Source organism: Camelina sativa, chromosome 6, assembly GCF_030686135.1.
Source record: "Camelina sativa cultivar CO46 ecotype springtype chromosome 6, ASM3068613v1".
NCBI lineage: Eukaryota > Viridiplantae > Streptophyta > Magnoliopsida > Brassicales > Brassicaceae > Camelina > Camelina sativa.
Window position 1 is genome coordinate 5,296,800 of NC_141885.1, and position 16,857 is coordinate 5,313,656.

General features: G+C 33.2%; 2 protein-coding genes and 2 pseudogenes across 3 annotated transcripts; 3 read left to right on the forward strand and 1 right to left on the reverse strand.

Annotated features, from left to right (window-relative positions):
• Nucleotides 1–1,372: 1,372 nt before the first annotated feature.
• On the forward strand, nucleotides 1,373–4,290 carry LOC147942301 (uncharacterized). The gene is made up of 4 exons (XM_087455581.1): nucleotides 1,373–3,161; nucleotides 3,249–3,545; nucleotides 3,626–3,841; nucleotides 3,922–4,290. The coding sequence occupies exons 1-4, from the start codon at nucleotides 2,832–2,834 to the stop codon at nucleotides 4,186–4,188; spliced, it is 1,110 nt and encodes a 369-aa protein (XP_087311707.1). The 5' UTR covers nucleotides 1,373–2,831; the 3' UTR covers nucleotides 4,189–4,290.
• A 326-nt stretch (nucleotides 4,291–4,616) lies between these two features.
• On the forward strand, nucleotides 4,617–5,849 carry LOC104790471 (UPF0496 protein At3g28270 pseudogene; annotated as a pseudogene).
• Nucleotides 5,850–7,212: 1,363 nt separating this feature from the next.
• On the reverse strand, nucleotides 7,213–11,659 carry LOC147942302 (uncharacterized). The gene is made up of 3 exons (XM_087456009.1): nucleotides 11,507–11,659; nucleotides 10,891–11,413; nucleotides 7,213–7,430 (listed from the first exon to the last, which is right to left on the reverse strand). Exons 1-3 carry the CDS (start codon nucleotides 11,657–11,659, stop codon nucleotides 7,213–7,215), a joined length of 894 nt encoding a protein of 297 aa, XP_087312135.1.
• Nucleotides 11,660–13,420: 1,761 nt separating this feature from the next.
• Nucleotides 13,421–15,524, forward strand: LOC104790472 (UPF0496 protein At3g28270-like; annotated as a pseudogene). The gene is made up of 2 exons (XR_015560419.1): nucleotides 13,421–13,533; nucleotides 14,149–15,524. The product of XR_015560419.1 is annotated as a UPF0496 protein At3g28270-like (transcript).
• The last annotated feature ends 1,333 nt before the right edge of the window (nucleotides 15,525–16,857 follow it).

A 16,857-nucleotide genomic window follows, 5' to 3' on the forward strand; every position in this document is an offset into this window, starting at 1 on the left:
CATACTTTTCTGACTTTTATTTTTTTTAAAGCTTTAGAAGTCATTTTTTTTTTCTTCTTTGTTTTCCGAGAATTTTTAAAGCGTGAAAACCAGACTTTAAAATTAAACAAATATAAAATTTTAATTTTTTCTTTTCCTATTATACTTAAAAGCTCTCTAAAAGTTTATATTTAAATTTTATATAAATTATTTTTACACATTAATTATTATTTTTACACATTTCAATAATAATAATTTTTCTTTTCATTATCATCAGTTTAATATATTTTAATAATAAAAGTAACAGCTTCAGTTTTAAAAGTATTTGTTACCAATCAAATTTTAACAGTTAAAGTTCCTACAATCAAAACATATACAACCAAATTCTCTACAACTAAAATTTTAAAGTTAAAGTCTTTACAATCATAAGTAACAGCCGTTACCAATCGGGGCCTAAATCGGTTATACATATAACTATATCAATACATATTTGTAATTTTTCTGTGTGTTGTTCGTATTTTCTATTTGTTATAACTGATAATATTACTTTTTCTTCATCAGTTTTTTACAACGTAACTGTATCTTTTTTCTGTGCTTAATATTATATTACAAAACTGTAACTAATTAGTTAATTTGTATAAAATAAAATAATCAAAATATGAATGTTTCCAAAAGTCTTTGTTGGGAAGCAGATGCTAAACGCTCTACCTTTTCTTGATTTTTTTCCCTTTTCAGTAATATCATCGATGGCATTATACGAAGATTTGATGTCGAAATGCGCAGAACACCTGAGTGCTTACAAATCCGCTTGTGAAGAACACACACACCTCAAATCCTATGATGCATCGCTTCAGCAGAAAACCATGAAAACGATAGAATCAATCCCCGTTAGGGCCAAGCCTCAATCCAAGTCTATTCGCACTATAAGAAAACAGGGTAATTTTCGACGGACGTACTGACGGAAATTTGTCTGTCGGAAATTACCGACGGATTTTCGACAGTTATCTGACGCCGAATGATTTCGTCGGTTTTTCGTCGGTAAGTTACCGACAGACTTTATCCGTCGAAAAACCGTCACTTTTTCCGACGGATTTCCGACGGATTTCCGACGGATATAGTCTGTCAGTAATATCCGTCGAAAATCCGTCAGAAAATATGTCCGTTTTACATTTTTCGAATCACCGACGGATTTCTGACGACCCAAAGTATCCGTTCTTATAGCCGTTTTATGACCGTTGCTTTCAAAATTTTTAGTAATAAATATTTGTAATAAATAAATATTTGCTTTCAAAATTTTTAGTAAAATAAATAAATGTAATTAACTTAATAATTAAAAAAATCAATTAAAAATAAATGGTAAATTCTGTCGGTAATCTGTCAGAAATTACCGACGGGTTACCGACGGATATCTAACTTTCGTCGGGTTAGTAAAATTTTGGTCGGTTTTCCTTGTGCTGTCGGTAATCCGTCGGTTTTTACTAACGGATACTGACAGATTTCCGATGGAGTTTTGTAAAACCTCTAATTTTTGTTCTATAACGCACATATTTAATAAGAGATGTATAAAGTATGAAGTTTCAATGACTATATAATCTTCTTTTAAACTAAAATCATCAAAATTTGTGTTTTAAAAAAATGAATATGTTATTTGCCTAAAGTACTAATAGAATGATTTTTAAATTATCAATTTTTTTTTATTTTTCATAATTTACTCATATTTGTCAAGAAAAAATATAAACTACATAATATAAGCATATTTGTCAAGAAAAATAATAAGATTAAGGGTTTTAATATCTAATGCGTCGGTAAATAGTCGGAACACCGTCGGAAAAGTATTATGTCGGTAATCCGTCGGTTTTTTCTGACGGATTGCGAAATTTCACCCCGGGAACGAAATACAATTAAATTTTCGGTATCTCGGGGAATTAAATTTTTTATTGAATTCCGACGGATGTTCCGTCGGTATTTCCGTCGGTAACATCGATAAAACCTAAGTCATTTCATCTTCTTTCTCGCACTCGTCGACATAACGCCAACTCTCAGATCCTCTCTCTCGCTCTCGTAACCAAAATTCCGGTGACGAATCGGCTTCCAATCCGGCGACTTCCGGCGTCCAAACCAGCGGCTTTCTTCCCTCATCCGGCGGCTTTCTTCTCTCCAGCGGATTTCTCTACTTCGGCGGATTTCTCTACTCCGGCGGCTGTCTCTACTCCGGCGGATCTACTCCGGCGGCTCTCTTTAAAGAATGGCGTAAGTTCTCTCATTTTTTGTCATATTTCCTTAATTTTTGTTAGTTTTTTAGGATTATGGTATATTTATTAGATTTTATGAAGATTTGGCTTTAGATTAATTTGAAGATTTAGAGTGTTAGATTTGTTAGAGTGTGATTTGTTAGACTGTGGTTTGATGAATGATGAATTGGATTTCGTTTTTGTTTTTGTTAGGGTGTTAGATTTCGTTTTTTTTTTATGATTTGGTTTTTGTTTAATTGTTTTATCTTGTTTTTTTTTCTAGAAATTTTTTGTTTTGGTTGAAAGTTTAGTTATTTGTTATTATTGTAAAATATGTGTTAATGTTATAAATTATGTGTTAATTTAGTTTTTGAAGAAAAAAACTAAAAATGATTTTGGAAAAAAACTAATACTGTTATTTTTGGAAAAAACTAATTTTTGTGTTTTTGGTAAAACAATCATTTATGTTCTTTAATTAAACTAAAACTCTGGATTTATATTTCTTAATTATCAAACTCCAATCGTTTTTCAGCTTAAAATTTACCATCTTTTTGTGCCTCTGTTGTTTTTTTTCCCTATATTCATATAGGATCTAAATTTGTTTTTTTTTCCAAAGAAACTATGGTTCTTATGTTGCAAACAAATGTGGGAACCATGCTGCTGGAGAAGCTAGTGGTTCCAGATTCACGTCATAGCCCCATTCCAGATTCACAAGCTTCACAACATGCTCCCATGGAGATGACCATTGAAGATTTTGTTTCTCAACCTGGACGAGAACTTATCCCCCGTTTAGATCCTTATGGCGCTCCAAATACCACATGGTTTTGTGATTCGCATAATGGGATCACAAAATCTCTTTTGCGTATGATGTATGGAATCCTCAAAACACCATACGCAAAGTTTTCAGTGATGCCTTCGTCAGAACAAGAAATGTGGTTTAAGCAATTTGCGGTACAGTTTTCAACTTTATTACTTTAATTTTATAACATCGTTTTATAATATTTTTCTCATAATGCATTATCTTACTATTTTTTTTAGCAAGATTTCACTTGGCATCTGGATATCACCAACAACGTTCGAAAAGAGTTTAAGAAGGCGGCTGCTAGACAATATTCTAAGATGTTGAATGAGTGGAAGCAAAAGTGGAAGAAAGGAAAGGTGCCAAAAGGGTTGAGCGATGATCTCTTCCAAGGTTTGATTCAATATTGGGGTGAAGTAAATACAGTTTCACTTTCCTCAAAATATTCTCAGAATAGAAGGAGCGACCGTGGCGGGTTGGGCATGGCAACCCACAACAATGGTCCAGTTAGCGCCTATACCCGACAACGCCAACTTGTAAGTTTTAAGATTTCGTATAATTGTTATTTTTTATCATTAATAAGACAATCTTTATATAATTAAAATACTTCTTTTAGACTATTAGGGATGGTGTGGTACCAGACCATATTACTTTGATGGAGGATATGCATACCAACAAAAAGACCAAACAAATACAAGATGGTAGAGCTAAGCTGGTTGTTGAGAGTTCGAGGAGGCGGCAAGAGGAGATAATCAGTTCCCAACAATCTTCTGAAGGATCAGAGTCTACTGTTGAACTTGGAAGAGAGAAATTAAACGAGATTTTTTATGAGGTAATATTTTTTTTTTTTTTAAATTTGATTTTACTTTGTTTTGTTTTAAAATGTTTGAAAATTTTAAAATGAATGTGTAGGAAACTGAAAAAAACAAGGGACGGATTTTTGGACTTGGAAATCTCTCCCAACAAAGCCCGTTATCTCAATCAACGGGTTACTCATTTGCTCCCACACAAGAGTTCCAACAAGCTCTGCAAGAGAAGGATGCTCGGATTGCAGCATTGGAAAAGGAAATGGAAGAACAAAAAGCGGAGAACAAAAGAAGGGACGAGCAGAACAAGAAGAGGGATGAGGATCTAGCAGCGTTCATGAGCGAGATGCGGACAAGACATTCTGCCTTTTAGATTTCTGAATTCTAGCTTTGTTTTGTAAAATATTTATGTTTTCGGTTTTTAGAATATTTTCCATGTTTGTACGAAATAATATTTCCCTAAAATTTTTAAATATTATTATATAAGCATTTCTATTTTAACAAAAAAATTAGTATTAAAATTTGAATAATTATGCAATTTAAAAAAAATACAAAAAATACATCAGTCGGTAATCAGTCAGAAATGACGGACTTTTTCGAAGAAATCGGTCGGTAATCTGTCGGAAACGACGGATTTTTTCGAAACATTCCTTCGGTTTTCTATCGGAAATGATGGAGTTTTTCAAAAATCAATCGTGAAACCGTCGGTAGTTCCGTTGGTATTCGTGCTGTCGGAAACCCATCGGTAAATATTCCGTCGGAAACCCGTCGGTATAATGCTGTCGGAAACCCGTCGGTATAATGCTGTCGGAAACCCGTCGGTACATAATCCGTTGGAAATCCGTCGGTAAGATATCCATCGGAAATCCGTCGGTATTTACCGACGGTTTACCGACTCAACATGTTTGTCGGTTATCCGTCGGTATTTGTCTTGTCGGAAATCAGTTGGTAATTTCCGACAGATTTCCGACGGATTATTTTTTCCGACGCTCTAGAACCGACGGACATTTACGTGTGTAATTCGTCGATAATCGTCGTTTCCGACGGAAAACTGATGGATATGCCTGTCGGTTTGATGCTGTTTTCTTGTAGTGTCGGTGTCCCTATACGAAGTACACAGTTACCGAAGGTGTGGCAAAGTTCATTACTGAAGGCGACCATGATGTGTGGGAGAACAAAGCTCTAAAGGATTTGGTCGAGGCTTATTTCGAAAGCACCAAGGAGACTTTAAAGATTTTCAATACTATAGAGAATTGCGTCGAGGACGCAGAAATGGGCCAACTTCTCATTCGACAGGCCGTGGCAGATTTTGAGAAAGAGTCGGCAGAGAAGGATGCTGGTGGGAAAAAGAAGAAGTATGAGAAAACCTTGAAGGATCTGAAGAAGTTTAAAGCCATGGGAGATCCCTTTGATGGCCAAGTGCTCACGATTCAGTTCAAGTTGATCAAAGAGCAGCAAGAATCCCTTATGAAGGAAGTATGTGCGGCTAAACAAAAGATTCTTGACGAAATTTCTAACCTGGAGCAAGAGATTTTAATTGCGAATGTTGTATTCGGTGCTACTGTTGCCATTACTGCCGTCATATCGATAGTTTTAATTGCAACAGGCGTTGGTGCGGTTGCGGGCTTCGGGGCTCTGTCTTCATCACTGCTTGCGGCGGGATGGGCTGGCGTCTACACTATCTTAGAGAAAAAGAAGGCTGATCTGAAGAAAGAGTTGGACGGTCTGAATGAACTGGTTGATATTGAAGAATCGGTGGAGAAGGGTATAAAAACCAACGAAGAAGCGACAGAGACCGTATCAACTCTAGTCAGCGGGCTAGAAGACCGTATCCACACTATGTTGGCACTTGCAGATAATGCTATTGAGAATGAAGAAGATGAGGAGGACACGAAACTTGTCCTAAAAGTAATCAAGGGGGAAATAGATAAGTTAACAGAGAAAATCAAGGAAGTTGGTGAAAGTGTGCAAGAACATAGCAAACTCATCGCAGAGGCGAGACTTCATGTTCTCCAAAAGATCAACCGTTCTTGAAAACATTGTTCCGTTTGAACTTTAAACCATGTTTGTTGTAACCCCTATGTTATATGCTTAAATAAAACTATAAAAGGGTTATTAGGGTTTGCAGCCCATTGTACCTTTTTTTATTTTACTTCGTGACGTTGATCATCCTATAGGGTTGGTTATTTTACTACGTATTTTTATACTTCGTGGAATAAAGTTTGTTGTTGTGTCATTTTCACATTCATTTTTTTCACAAATTAAATGACGAAAAACATTTTGCTTTCCAGATAAAACAAATTTTTACTAATTAATCACATCATATCAACCTAAAATATATGAACCAACAGATTGTCACTTCAACACGATATGACACATTTATTTATTTAGTCCCACTAGAATTGATTTATCATTTAACATTGGTCTACAGTAGATGTTGAATAAAAATCAAGTTCTCAAGCATCTTCGACCGACTTTACTTGGAAACACATTTAGGAACATACGTCTCACTATAAATAAAAAAGCCTACCAAAGGAACATACGTCTCACTATAAACACATTTAGGAACATACGTCTTCTATGATCATCAAGCAATCAAAACTACAAAACGCTGAGAAAGTGCGGTCAACAAAAAAAAAAACCTGAGAAAACTCAAACAAAAAAGCTATGCATCATCCTAAAGGCTACAACTTCTTCAACGATATTGCATCAGGAACTAACAGTAATTAGCAAAAACAAAGAATAAATAAAGTCTTACAAAATATTAATTCATCCTATCGTAACACGTGTCCATATTAACGATCAAAAATCACAGTTTTCAAATTTGATAAACTGATGCATAAGATAATTGTAATCTTATTATATTAAACAAAACTTTGTTAATCCTAAAAGGAAAATGATTGTAAATATAGCCCTATATATATAAAAAAATAGATGATAACATATTTTTCACCTGAAAATATTATTTCGACTAACTTTGAAATATTCATCCACATATACCTTGAATAATCATCGGTTAACACATAGATGTACTTGTTTCTAGCCATTGTATACGGAGTTACACCGTGTATAAGCTCTAGGGGTTTTGTCGCTCGATGGCTTGTGGAAATATTAGACGTGTTTGCTTGCCAAGTAAGCAAGAGCCGTAAATATCTTTCTCCAAGTTCATCCGTGGAAACCCTATGACAAGTTCTCCTTGTATCATAGCTTTCATTGTTCCAAAGTTCAGATGATCTAAACGAGCATACCATCTGCTTGTGTCACTTGTTGTTGTAGAAAACAAACACAACGCATCTTTATTTCCCATATTCACTTTGTATAACCGATTCTTCGACCTGATTGTCTAAACCAGTAACTTACCATCACAATCTCGCATTATCAGATTATCTCCTTTCATTCAGACATTGCAGCCTGATTCTATAGCTTGTCCTAAGCTAATGATGTTACTTTCGATATCTATTCGAGAGTCATCACCAAAACGGACTTTTACAGCAATAGGGTCGTCAAGCTTCGCAAAAGACCTGCGGTCTCCATTCATATGGTTGTTGGATCCATTGTCAAGGTACCAAACATCCTCTCCAGTGTTTGTCTCATATTGACTTGGCAGAACCTTTTCTTTGTTTAGGTTTACGATCTCATGTATATGTAACATCCGCAAACCAAAAATTGAATTTCTGGTAGGGGTGTTGATCGACAATCCTAGTGGTATCGGTCGACACCATTCGTGGTTAGTCAAATCGGTTCGATTTTAATTTTTTGGTTTGCGTGGCGACTTTAGGGAAGCCTTAAACTTGAGTTTATAAGGGAAAACACGACGACTTCCACTTCCTTTAGCCGTCTTCACATCTAAGAGAGAAAGAAGAGAGAACATAGTCTCTGTGAGAGTTCTTGAAGTTTTGGTGGATTCTCTGTCTGTGTAAGGTGAGTTTCTTCTGGAGGGTGTGGATCCAAGGCTAGGAACGTGGTGGGAAGTTTGTGGTGGTGTGGTTTCGTCGTTGTTTGTGAGATCTCGTTGTTTTGGCTAAGGTGAGTGCATGACCATGGCTTATCTAAGCTAAGCTCTCTGTTTCTGTGATTTTGTGTGTTGTGTGGTTGTTTCTTTTGGTTGGTTGTGAGTTTTTCGTAGCTCCTGAGGCTTAGATTCGTTCCTGGGATCATGTGGGATGAAAATGAGAAGCTTGGAGGCGAGATTCAGAGGTTCTGTTCGAAGGAAACCACTGCTCGACATCAGTGTTGGTCAACACAAACGCGAGGACGACTCGTGGACTTAGCGAGCATCGGTCGACACCCATGTGGAGGTGTCGGTCGACACCGTTAGGTTTTCGGGAATGTCGAGCAGGTGTTGGTCGACACCAGATGACCGGTGTTGGTCGACACCTTCGGGTGTCAGTCGACACCGTTAGGGTTTTCGGGAGTGTCGAGCAGGTGTCGGTCGACACCAGATGACCAGTCGACACCCTTCTGACAGTAACCGGTTTATGTCGTGTTGCTTTGTTCATATCATTGGTTTGTTTTATTATTGTTGTTTGTGGCATGAGAGATCTTATTGTTTGTGTATATAGCCCCATAGATGGCAGGATTGCCTCACTAAGTATTTATGGTAATACTTACGCCTCTCTTTTATGTTGTGGCGCATGTAAATGCAAAGTGTGATCGTAGAATCAGAGCGATTAAGAGGAGAATGTTCTAGAGGCTCAGTTGTTTGCTCAGTGTCTTTGTTAGGCTATAGTGGAAATTAGTGGTCTAGAATCATATATATAAAAGTAAGGTTTCACTCTCTCCTTATTGGTCCATTTGGCAATGCAATTTTAACAAAAAAAAATACTTATATTAAAACACAAATTTAAAAACAATTAATTTTCGCATTTAACTCACATAATATAAAACTGAAATCATAGAAATTCCTCCTATAAATTATGCATTAATTTTCTTTCTCCACTAAATTGTATTAATCAATTGTATTAAAACAAAACAATAAATTAGAATTGTAACTCTCATTTTTCTAAATGTAATTTTTCATCATTTCTCTTCCTATAAATACCCATTATCTTATTCTCTTAGTCTATCACTCTTTCTTTTTCTCATCTTCTTCCACTACTCTCAAATCTCTTTTTTTGTTTTGTTTTGTTTTGTATTTTTTTTTTTGTTATTGTTGTTGTATGGGTTATAAAAAATCAAATCAAATATCATTGTAAAAGCTTAGTTTTAGAGTTTGTATGATATGTATATCTTATATATATATATATATAAATCTTTTAAAGGGTTTATCTCCATTTTCTATTTTATATTAACATCATATAAGTCATTATTTTCATACTTTCTTACAATATTCACCACACAATAAGATCATGAAGTTGAAATGATCCATATCTAATTATCTATTATGTGTTTGGTTATCTCACATATTCATGTATCATTTTTAATAATTTATAAAGATCAATATAATATTTAAAGATCAATATAATTATCTATTTATAAAGTCTATTTTGTTTTGTAAAGTCTATCAACTCTATTTATAAAGACTATTTTTTTTTGTGATCCAATTGATAAATCTGCAAAGATCAATATAATATATATATATTTTTTATGATTTGAGGTTTTTGAAAAAAAAAGAACATAATTAAACAATTGGTTTTTGTGTGTTTAATCAAAATAAAAAATGATCCAAAAAAGAAATCATATTCAACTGGAACTTAAATATAAAAATAAAATATAATTTTAAAAATACCATTTAACTAAATTCTCTAAAGATGAAACCATTATTATGAAATCTAGCACTATAAATTAAATTGATGAGTGAAAAACAAAAAATATATATATATATAAGTTATCCTTGGGGTTTTAAAAATTATTGAGATTGAAGAATTCATAAAATTTTATAAGAAAACTAATTTAGTTTGTCACTTTTCAAAAGTAATATTTTTTTATTTTGAAATATTATGTGTAAGTGTTGAATTTATATCAACAAACAACCAAATCACGTGAATTTTGATTTGGCCACTTGGTATTCTTTTTATTTTAGGTTATAAAAAATTAAAATATTTATTTATAATTAAAGGCATGTAACTCCATTTAACTCAAATGTAACTCCTATCCAATAATTGTACATTAATTCATTCCTCCTACTAACTTATTTATCTTTCAAGAGAAAATATTTTTGGTTAAAATTATTTTGGTTGGCTAAACTTATATTCATATTTTGGTTGTCTAAATTAATATATTTCTCATGTAAAATTATTGTTTTTAATATATTTCTCATTTCAAAGTTTAAAGCAATATATCATATATATAAAAGTAAGGTTTTGGTCTCTCTTTATTGGTTGATTTTCATTTAATGTTTTCTAATTTTTTTATTTTTCTTTTCTTTCTAATTGCTTTAAACAATATTTAAGACCCAATAGACACAATATATTTAACTCACACATTAAAATAAAATTATAACTGAAAATAAAATAAATTATGCATTAATCATATTCTACCACTCAATTTTATTCAAACACAATAAATTACTATTGTAACTCCATAATTGTAAATGTAACTTCTATCATTTCTTATCATATAAATAAGCATTCTCTCAATCTCTCATTCTCTCATATTGGCATTCTTTTACTATCTCATTTTCACATTCTCTCATTCTCTTCTACAATACCTCAAATCATTTTTTGTTTTTTTTTTCTATTTCTTATTTTTGTTGTATGGGTTGTAAAAAACAAATGAAATATCACTGTAAATTTTTAAAACTAAATTTTAATTTTAGAGACTATATGATATATATTTTACATTGTTCTTATTTTAAAAGATTCATCTCCTTATTTTAACATAACTAATACAACAACCCGCGCATATGCACGGGATAGTACCTAGTGGATATTAGAAAACGAGCTTATGTTCTGGATTATTGTTGGAATTGATGTTATCTTATTTCTTTGATGGTTATTGATTTATTATTGTTATCCGCTGTTTTTTGATGATTGGGAGTAGGTTAGTAGTGAGTATGGGATCACTAGATATTAGGTTATAAAAAAAAATGGGTCAGGTTGTTTCAGTATCATAAGCTCATCTGCTTCCATTGTACTTTTATTATCACTCTCCTGCACTTCCTGTAGCTTAAGAAGACCATCAGGACAATTTGAAGCAAAATGTCCTGTCTTGTCGCATCGATAGCAAATCATCACCCTTGAGGTATCTCGTCCACCATTGAAACGTTCAATTTTGAATCGTTCTCCGCGACCCCTACCTCTGTTACTGAATTGTCCTCCACGTCCTCGACCTCTAAAATCTCTAGAAGAGTCGTAGTATGTTTGAGATTCCATGTTTGCATACATCAACTTACTTTGATCATCATGGACTTCTTCTTCTTCAGCGATGCTCTTTTCATAGGTCTTCAAATGGCCAATAATGTCTTCAAAACTCATTTTCTTGAGATCGAGTACTTGTTCTAGTGAAGCAACGATATTAATGTACTTTTTCTGGGGGAGACTCTTCAGAAACTTCTTGACGAGCTTGGATTCTTCAATATCTTCTCCTAATGCAGCCGATTTTGAGGAAATTTCAGATTGCTTGCCAGAGAAGTAATCGATTGACTCCGTGTCCTTCACCTTCCACCAATCAAATTCGGCCATCAATGTCTGCAATCTTGCTTCCTTAACTCTTTTTGCTCCTACATGTCTTGTCTTTATGGCCTCTTATACCTCTTTTGCCGTATCCAACTCTCCAACTTGTAAGATAAGTGTCTCAGGAATTGATTGGAATAACAAGGCCATAGCCATGTCGTTCTTTTCATTATCATATGAAGGTTCTTCGATGATATCCCAGACCTTATGCACCCTGAGGAGAATTCTCATCTACATAGAATAGACCGTGTAATTGGATGTGGTTAGCATGGGGCATTTGATCGAAGAAGAAGAAGAAGATCCTCCCTCCTTTATTTTTGCTAGTGCCGTGCTTGATGACTCCGTGATCTCTCCCATAGTATCGTTTGCAAAGATCTGATACCAAATATATAATTTGTATCAAGAACACTCTTCAAGTTTGAAGAACACAAAAGCTAAAATAATTACTCTCTTTTATAAATCTTTCGGAAAATCTCTCGAAACCTAGAACTGTCTTGTTCTCTCAAAACTCTCAAAACCTAGAGCTGTCTTGTTCTCACACATTGACACCTTTTATGTTTACTAAAACACCAATCCCAATCCTATTAGAAAACCTCTATGTTTAGATAACTTCTAAACATATTTGATCTTTATCAATTAAACCATGACTCAATTTGGATTAGATGTCTTCCTTCTCAAATTATCTTGAAGCATAATCCAACATACTAAACATTTTTAAACGGTTTTATTTTTTTTAGAAAATTAACCCATTTTAAATATGAATCTTATAGCTAATTATTCTAAAGACTTGAGGACCTATATATGAATTCCCTAATTATTTTAGCTTTGAAATATTTTTCTCTTTTTAAAGAAAAAGTTTATAATACTTTCTCTGTCTCATAAAGATTGATGTTTAGAATCTTTTACACATTTTAAGAAAACAATGATTACTAAGTTTAAATATATATATATTTTTGACTAAATAGATATTATTTAATTTTAAACCAATAACAATTCAAAATTTTAAATATTTTCAATGATTACTTCTTGAAATTTACAAAACATCAATTTTTGTGGCACAAAAAAAATCTCAAAACATCAATCTTTATGAGTTTAGTTGTCAGTACTTAATCTTTATGAGTTTAGTTGTCAGTACTTAAAGAGTTTAGTTGTGGCTTATATAAAGAAACATGTGTTTAATATAACTAGCAGTTAGTTACCACGATGTGCTAACGGGACCAACGTAATCATCAGAATCCCGTTGCTCCAATTAGAATCTCCCGCGTATCAAGTTCATATATCGAGACCCAAAAGATAAGCAAAATATATAGTCGGCAACTCCACTCCTCTCCCAAACTCAATAATTAAAAACTAATAGCACTATGCAAATCTCAAACTAAGACAAGCCAAAATTAAAACCAAGATTATAAAGCATTTTACTTTGAGTTTCTAAGGCTATATATGCTATGTTATCCATAACAATTATGTTAACATGGAGACTAAATAACATAGGTAAAACAATAAAGATTATAAAGTATATTTTATTTCAAAAACCAAAACAAAACAAATCTCTTTTCCTTCCCTACAAAGTATTTTTATTACAAAGTTTCCAAAACACACATTTTCCTCATCTCATTTCTCTCCTTTCCCATTTAATCACGTAAGAGATTGTGGCTTATATAGAGAAACATGTGTTCAATATCTCCAACAGTTGGTTGCTCACAAGTTTACAAAAAAAAAAAAAAAAACTAGAAACCACATCTTTTTATCATTCTTTCATTATATCCATAAAAATCTAAAACCACAGCTTTACAAAAAAAAAAAAAACAAAACAAAAAAACCACACAAAGATCCATAAAACAAAATTTGTTTTCCACTTTTCTTTCAGTCTATCCTAAATTGTTATCCACATCGTATCTATCATTCTTTCATCACTATTGATTTATAGATGTTTATTGAGGTTAAAGTTGTAACTAACAGAACACGTGTTCGTAACCAAAATCAGTGTAACTAACCAAACACGTGTTCCTCCTGCATGTTTTTTTCCTATAAATACATGTCTATCACTCAACCTAACAAATCATTCAAACTTCAAACCTTGAGGAGCAAGAGTCTCATTCAACTAGGTAACTTTCTCTATCTTTCACTACAGCTTTTAAAGTATTCTTAGATTTTCTCATATATACCTAGTTGTATATTGTACTCATATTTCTGCTAATAAAATCAATTATTAACTAAAAAAAAGTTATACAAAGAATCTTATAAAAATTTGTTTTATTATTTTTATTTTTCTTTGTGTTCTTCATATTTTCTATTTGTTATCGTAATTTTTTTTCTATGTACTTAATATAAACACTAGGTGAGTAATCAGAAAATAATTCTACATTTTTTATTGTTTTGGAAATCAAGAATAAAATTATTATCGAGAATGACGTACATATATATTAATTAGCATATAAAGTTTCTTCAAAAATATGTTTCATTATCAAGGATATTATATTTTCTTAAAAACTAATATTAAAAAATCAGAAATATAATTTCAAAATCAGTGCTTATTAATGAAAATGCATTAAAATGAAAATAAAAAAATATAAAACAAAAAACATTTATATAACTTTTTTTTTTCTTTTATTTTTTTGTAAACTGAGAGTTGTTGTTGAGGAACTATAAAATTTTCAGGTCTATGCAAAACATTTTCCTAAATCTGTCTTACGTTTTCTTGATATTTTTTTTACTTTCAGTTATATCATCAATGGCTTTATCCGAAGAAACAATGTCGAAATGCTCAGTACACCTGAGTCCTTACAAATCCGCTTGTGAAGACCACCCAGAGCTCAAATCCTTTAATCCTGCGCTTCAGGAGCGAGCGAACAAAGTGATAGACTCACTCACCACTGGAGCTGAGACTGGGACCGGGTATTTGTCCCAACATGAAATACACATGGAGGTCTCCAAGCACCTCTTTGAAGTTAGCCAAGATGTGGCAAACTTCATTGCAAAGCTGTAAACTCTTTGGTCACTGCCTATTTTGAAAATACCTTGAAGACTTTAGAGATTTTCGATAATGTAATGGATTGCGTGGAGAAAGCAGAAATTGGCCGACTTTACATTCAAGAGGCCGTGGCACAGTTCGAAAAAGAGTCGGCAGAAAATGATGTTGGGGGAAAGAAGAAGAGGTATGAAAAAACCTTGGAGAAGCTGAAGAAGTTTAAAGCCATGGGAGATCCTTTTGATGGCCGCGAGCTCACGAATCAGTTCAAGTTGATCCAAAAGCAGCAGGAGTCCCTTCTACAAGAAGTGAGTGAGGCTAAAACAAAGCTTGATGAGGAAGTAAAGAAGCTTGCTGAGGAATATGCTAAAGCACAAAAGCAAAGTAAACTTGCGAATGTGCTTTTCGGCGCTACGTTTTGCATTGTTGTTGTCGGATCAATAGCTCTAATTGCATCAGGGGTGGGTGCGCCTTTAGGCATTGTAGGGGTTGTATCATTACCAGTGATTGCTGTTGGATGGGTAGGCGTACACACTTTCTTGGAGTCACGGATGGATGCTCTGAAGAGACAGCAGGAAGCTCTCGCGAGACTGAACGAAAATTTATCATCGGTGGAGCATGGTATAGTAACCAACGAAAGAGCAATAGAGAACATATCTGAACAAGTCCACCATCTAGAAAAAAAGATCTCGTCTCTTTTAAAACTAGTGGATGAGGCTATTGAGGATGAAGGAGATGAGGTGGACACTAAACTTGCCCTCCACTTAATCAGAGACAAAGTAACCAAACTAACAGAGACACTCAAGGTGATTGGTGAAACAGTGGATAAACTTAACAAAATGATCCGTGAGGCGAGACTTCACGTTCTGGAAAAGATCAGCGGTTCTGGAAAATAACATCGTGGTTGACGTTATGGATGTTTGTTGTTCAAGAGTCTCAAGACCCATATTTTCTATGTCTTATAATAATAAATGGGTTATTAGGGTTTACAGCCCAGTGTACCTTTTTATTTTACTTTGTAACGTCGTTTGACCATCCGAGAGGATTGGTTGATATATATGTACCTCTATCCCGTATGTATTATATATAATTCGTGAAATAAAGTTTGAATAAACTTGTTGTATTTTATTTCACATTCATCTATTCACAAATTAAATGACCCAAAAACTTTCCAGATAAAACCACTTTTGCCTTCCGACAAAACTGAGGTATTTGGTCTAAAGTAGAAGTTGAATAAACACCAAGTTATCAAGCATCTTTGAGATACTATTACTAGTTGGAAACACATTTATGCACGTACATCTCATTATCATAAAATGTGAGCTAAGAAGCTTAAACATCTAAAATATGTTATCACAAGAATTCTAGTTCCATGATGGATATAGCTTCTTCCTCCGTTCAAGGAAAAATAAATCCATGTTTTATGGATTCTAAAAGTGTGATTTGCTGATAAGAAAATTAAAAGCCAACCACAGAAGAGAATATATGTTGAAGAAGTTGATAAAAGTTACGTGCTTAAGTAATTATATTTATATCATAAAAAGTTAAGCATGCAATTACGACAAATTCGCTGGGAAGGTCCCTTTCCTCGCAAATCCATCGCAATATTGCGACGATTTTGCGAAAACAAACTCCATAGCAAATTTGCTATGGAATTGCGAGTGATTTGCGAAAGCCATAGCAAATCCATTGCAAAGTTAGGATAATAAGTTTTTCTAAATATTACAAAATTTAATAGAATTATTCTGAAATACATTTGAATGTGTTCATAAGGTGAATTTACTAACTTTTAACATTATTTTGATAGTTTTTACAAATTAGATATTCAAGGTTTGCGACAAATTTGCGACTGATTTGCTAGAGCTATAGCAAATTCGTCGCAAATCCATTGCAAAGGACTCAAAACATAGCAATTCCCTCGCAAAAAAAACTTTAAACCCTTAACCCTAAACCCTAAACCCTAAAGACTTATTACATTACTATTAATGATTAAAAAAGATGAATCCAAAACTATTAATCAAAGATAGCAGTGCAACACAAAATTGTTAGAGAATTGGACAATTTGGCAAAAATTTGTCTCAATGTATTGAACGTATATGTGATATAGTGTAGAACATCATCATGTTTAGAGTAAGATGCAAAATTGGACAATTTTGGAAAGTTTGATGATAGAAAAGAGTATGATGACACCATTGGACCTTATAATATACTTGAAATTTAATTTGACTAATTTGTTACAATTATTTTGATGGTTTTTGCAAATTAGATATTGAAGGTTTGCGACAAATTTGCTAGAGCCATAGCAAGTTCGTCGCAAATCCATTGCAAAGGACTCAATACATAGCAATTCCCTCGCAAATAACAACCCTAAACCCTTGAACCTTAACCTTTAAGACTAATTACATTACTAATAATTATTAAATTGATATAATTCAATATTTATAATATAAGATAGGGTACT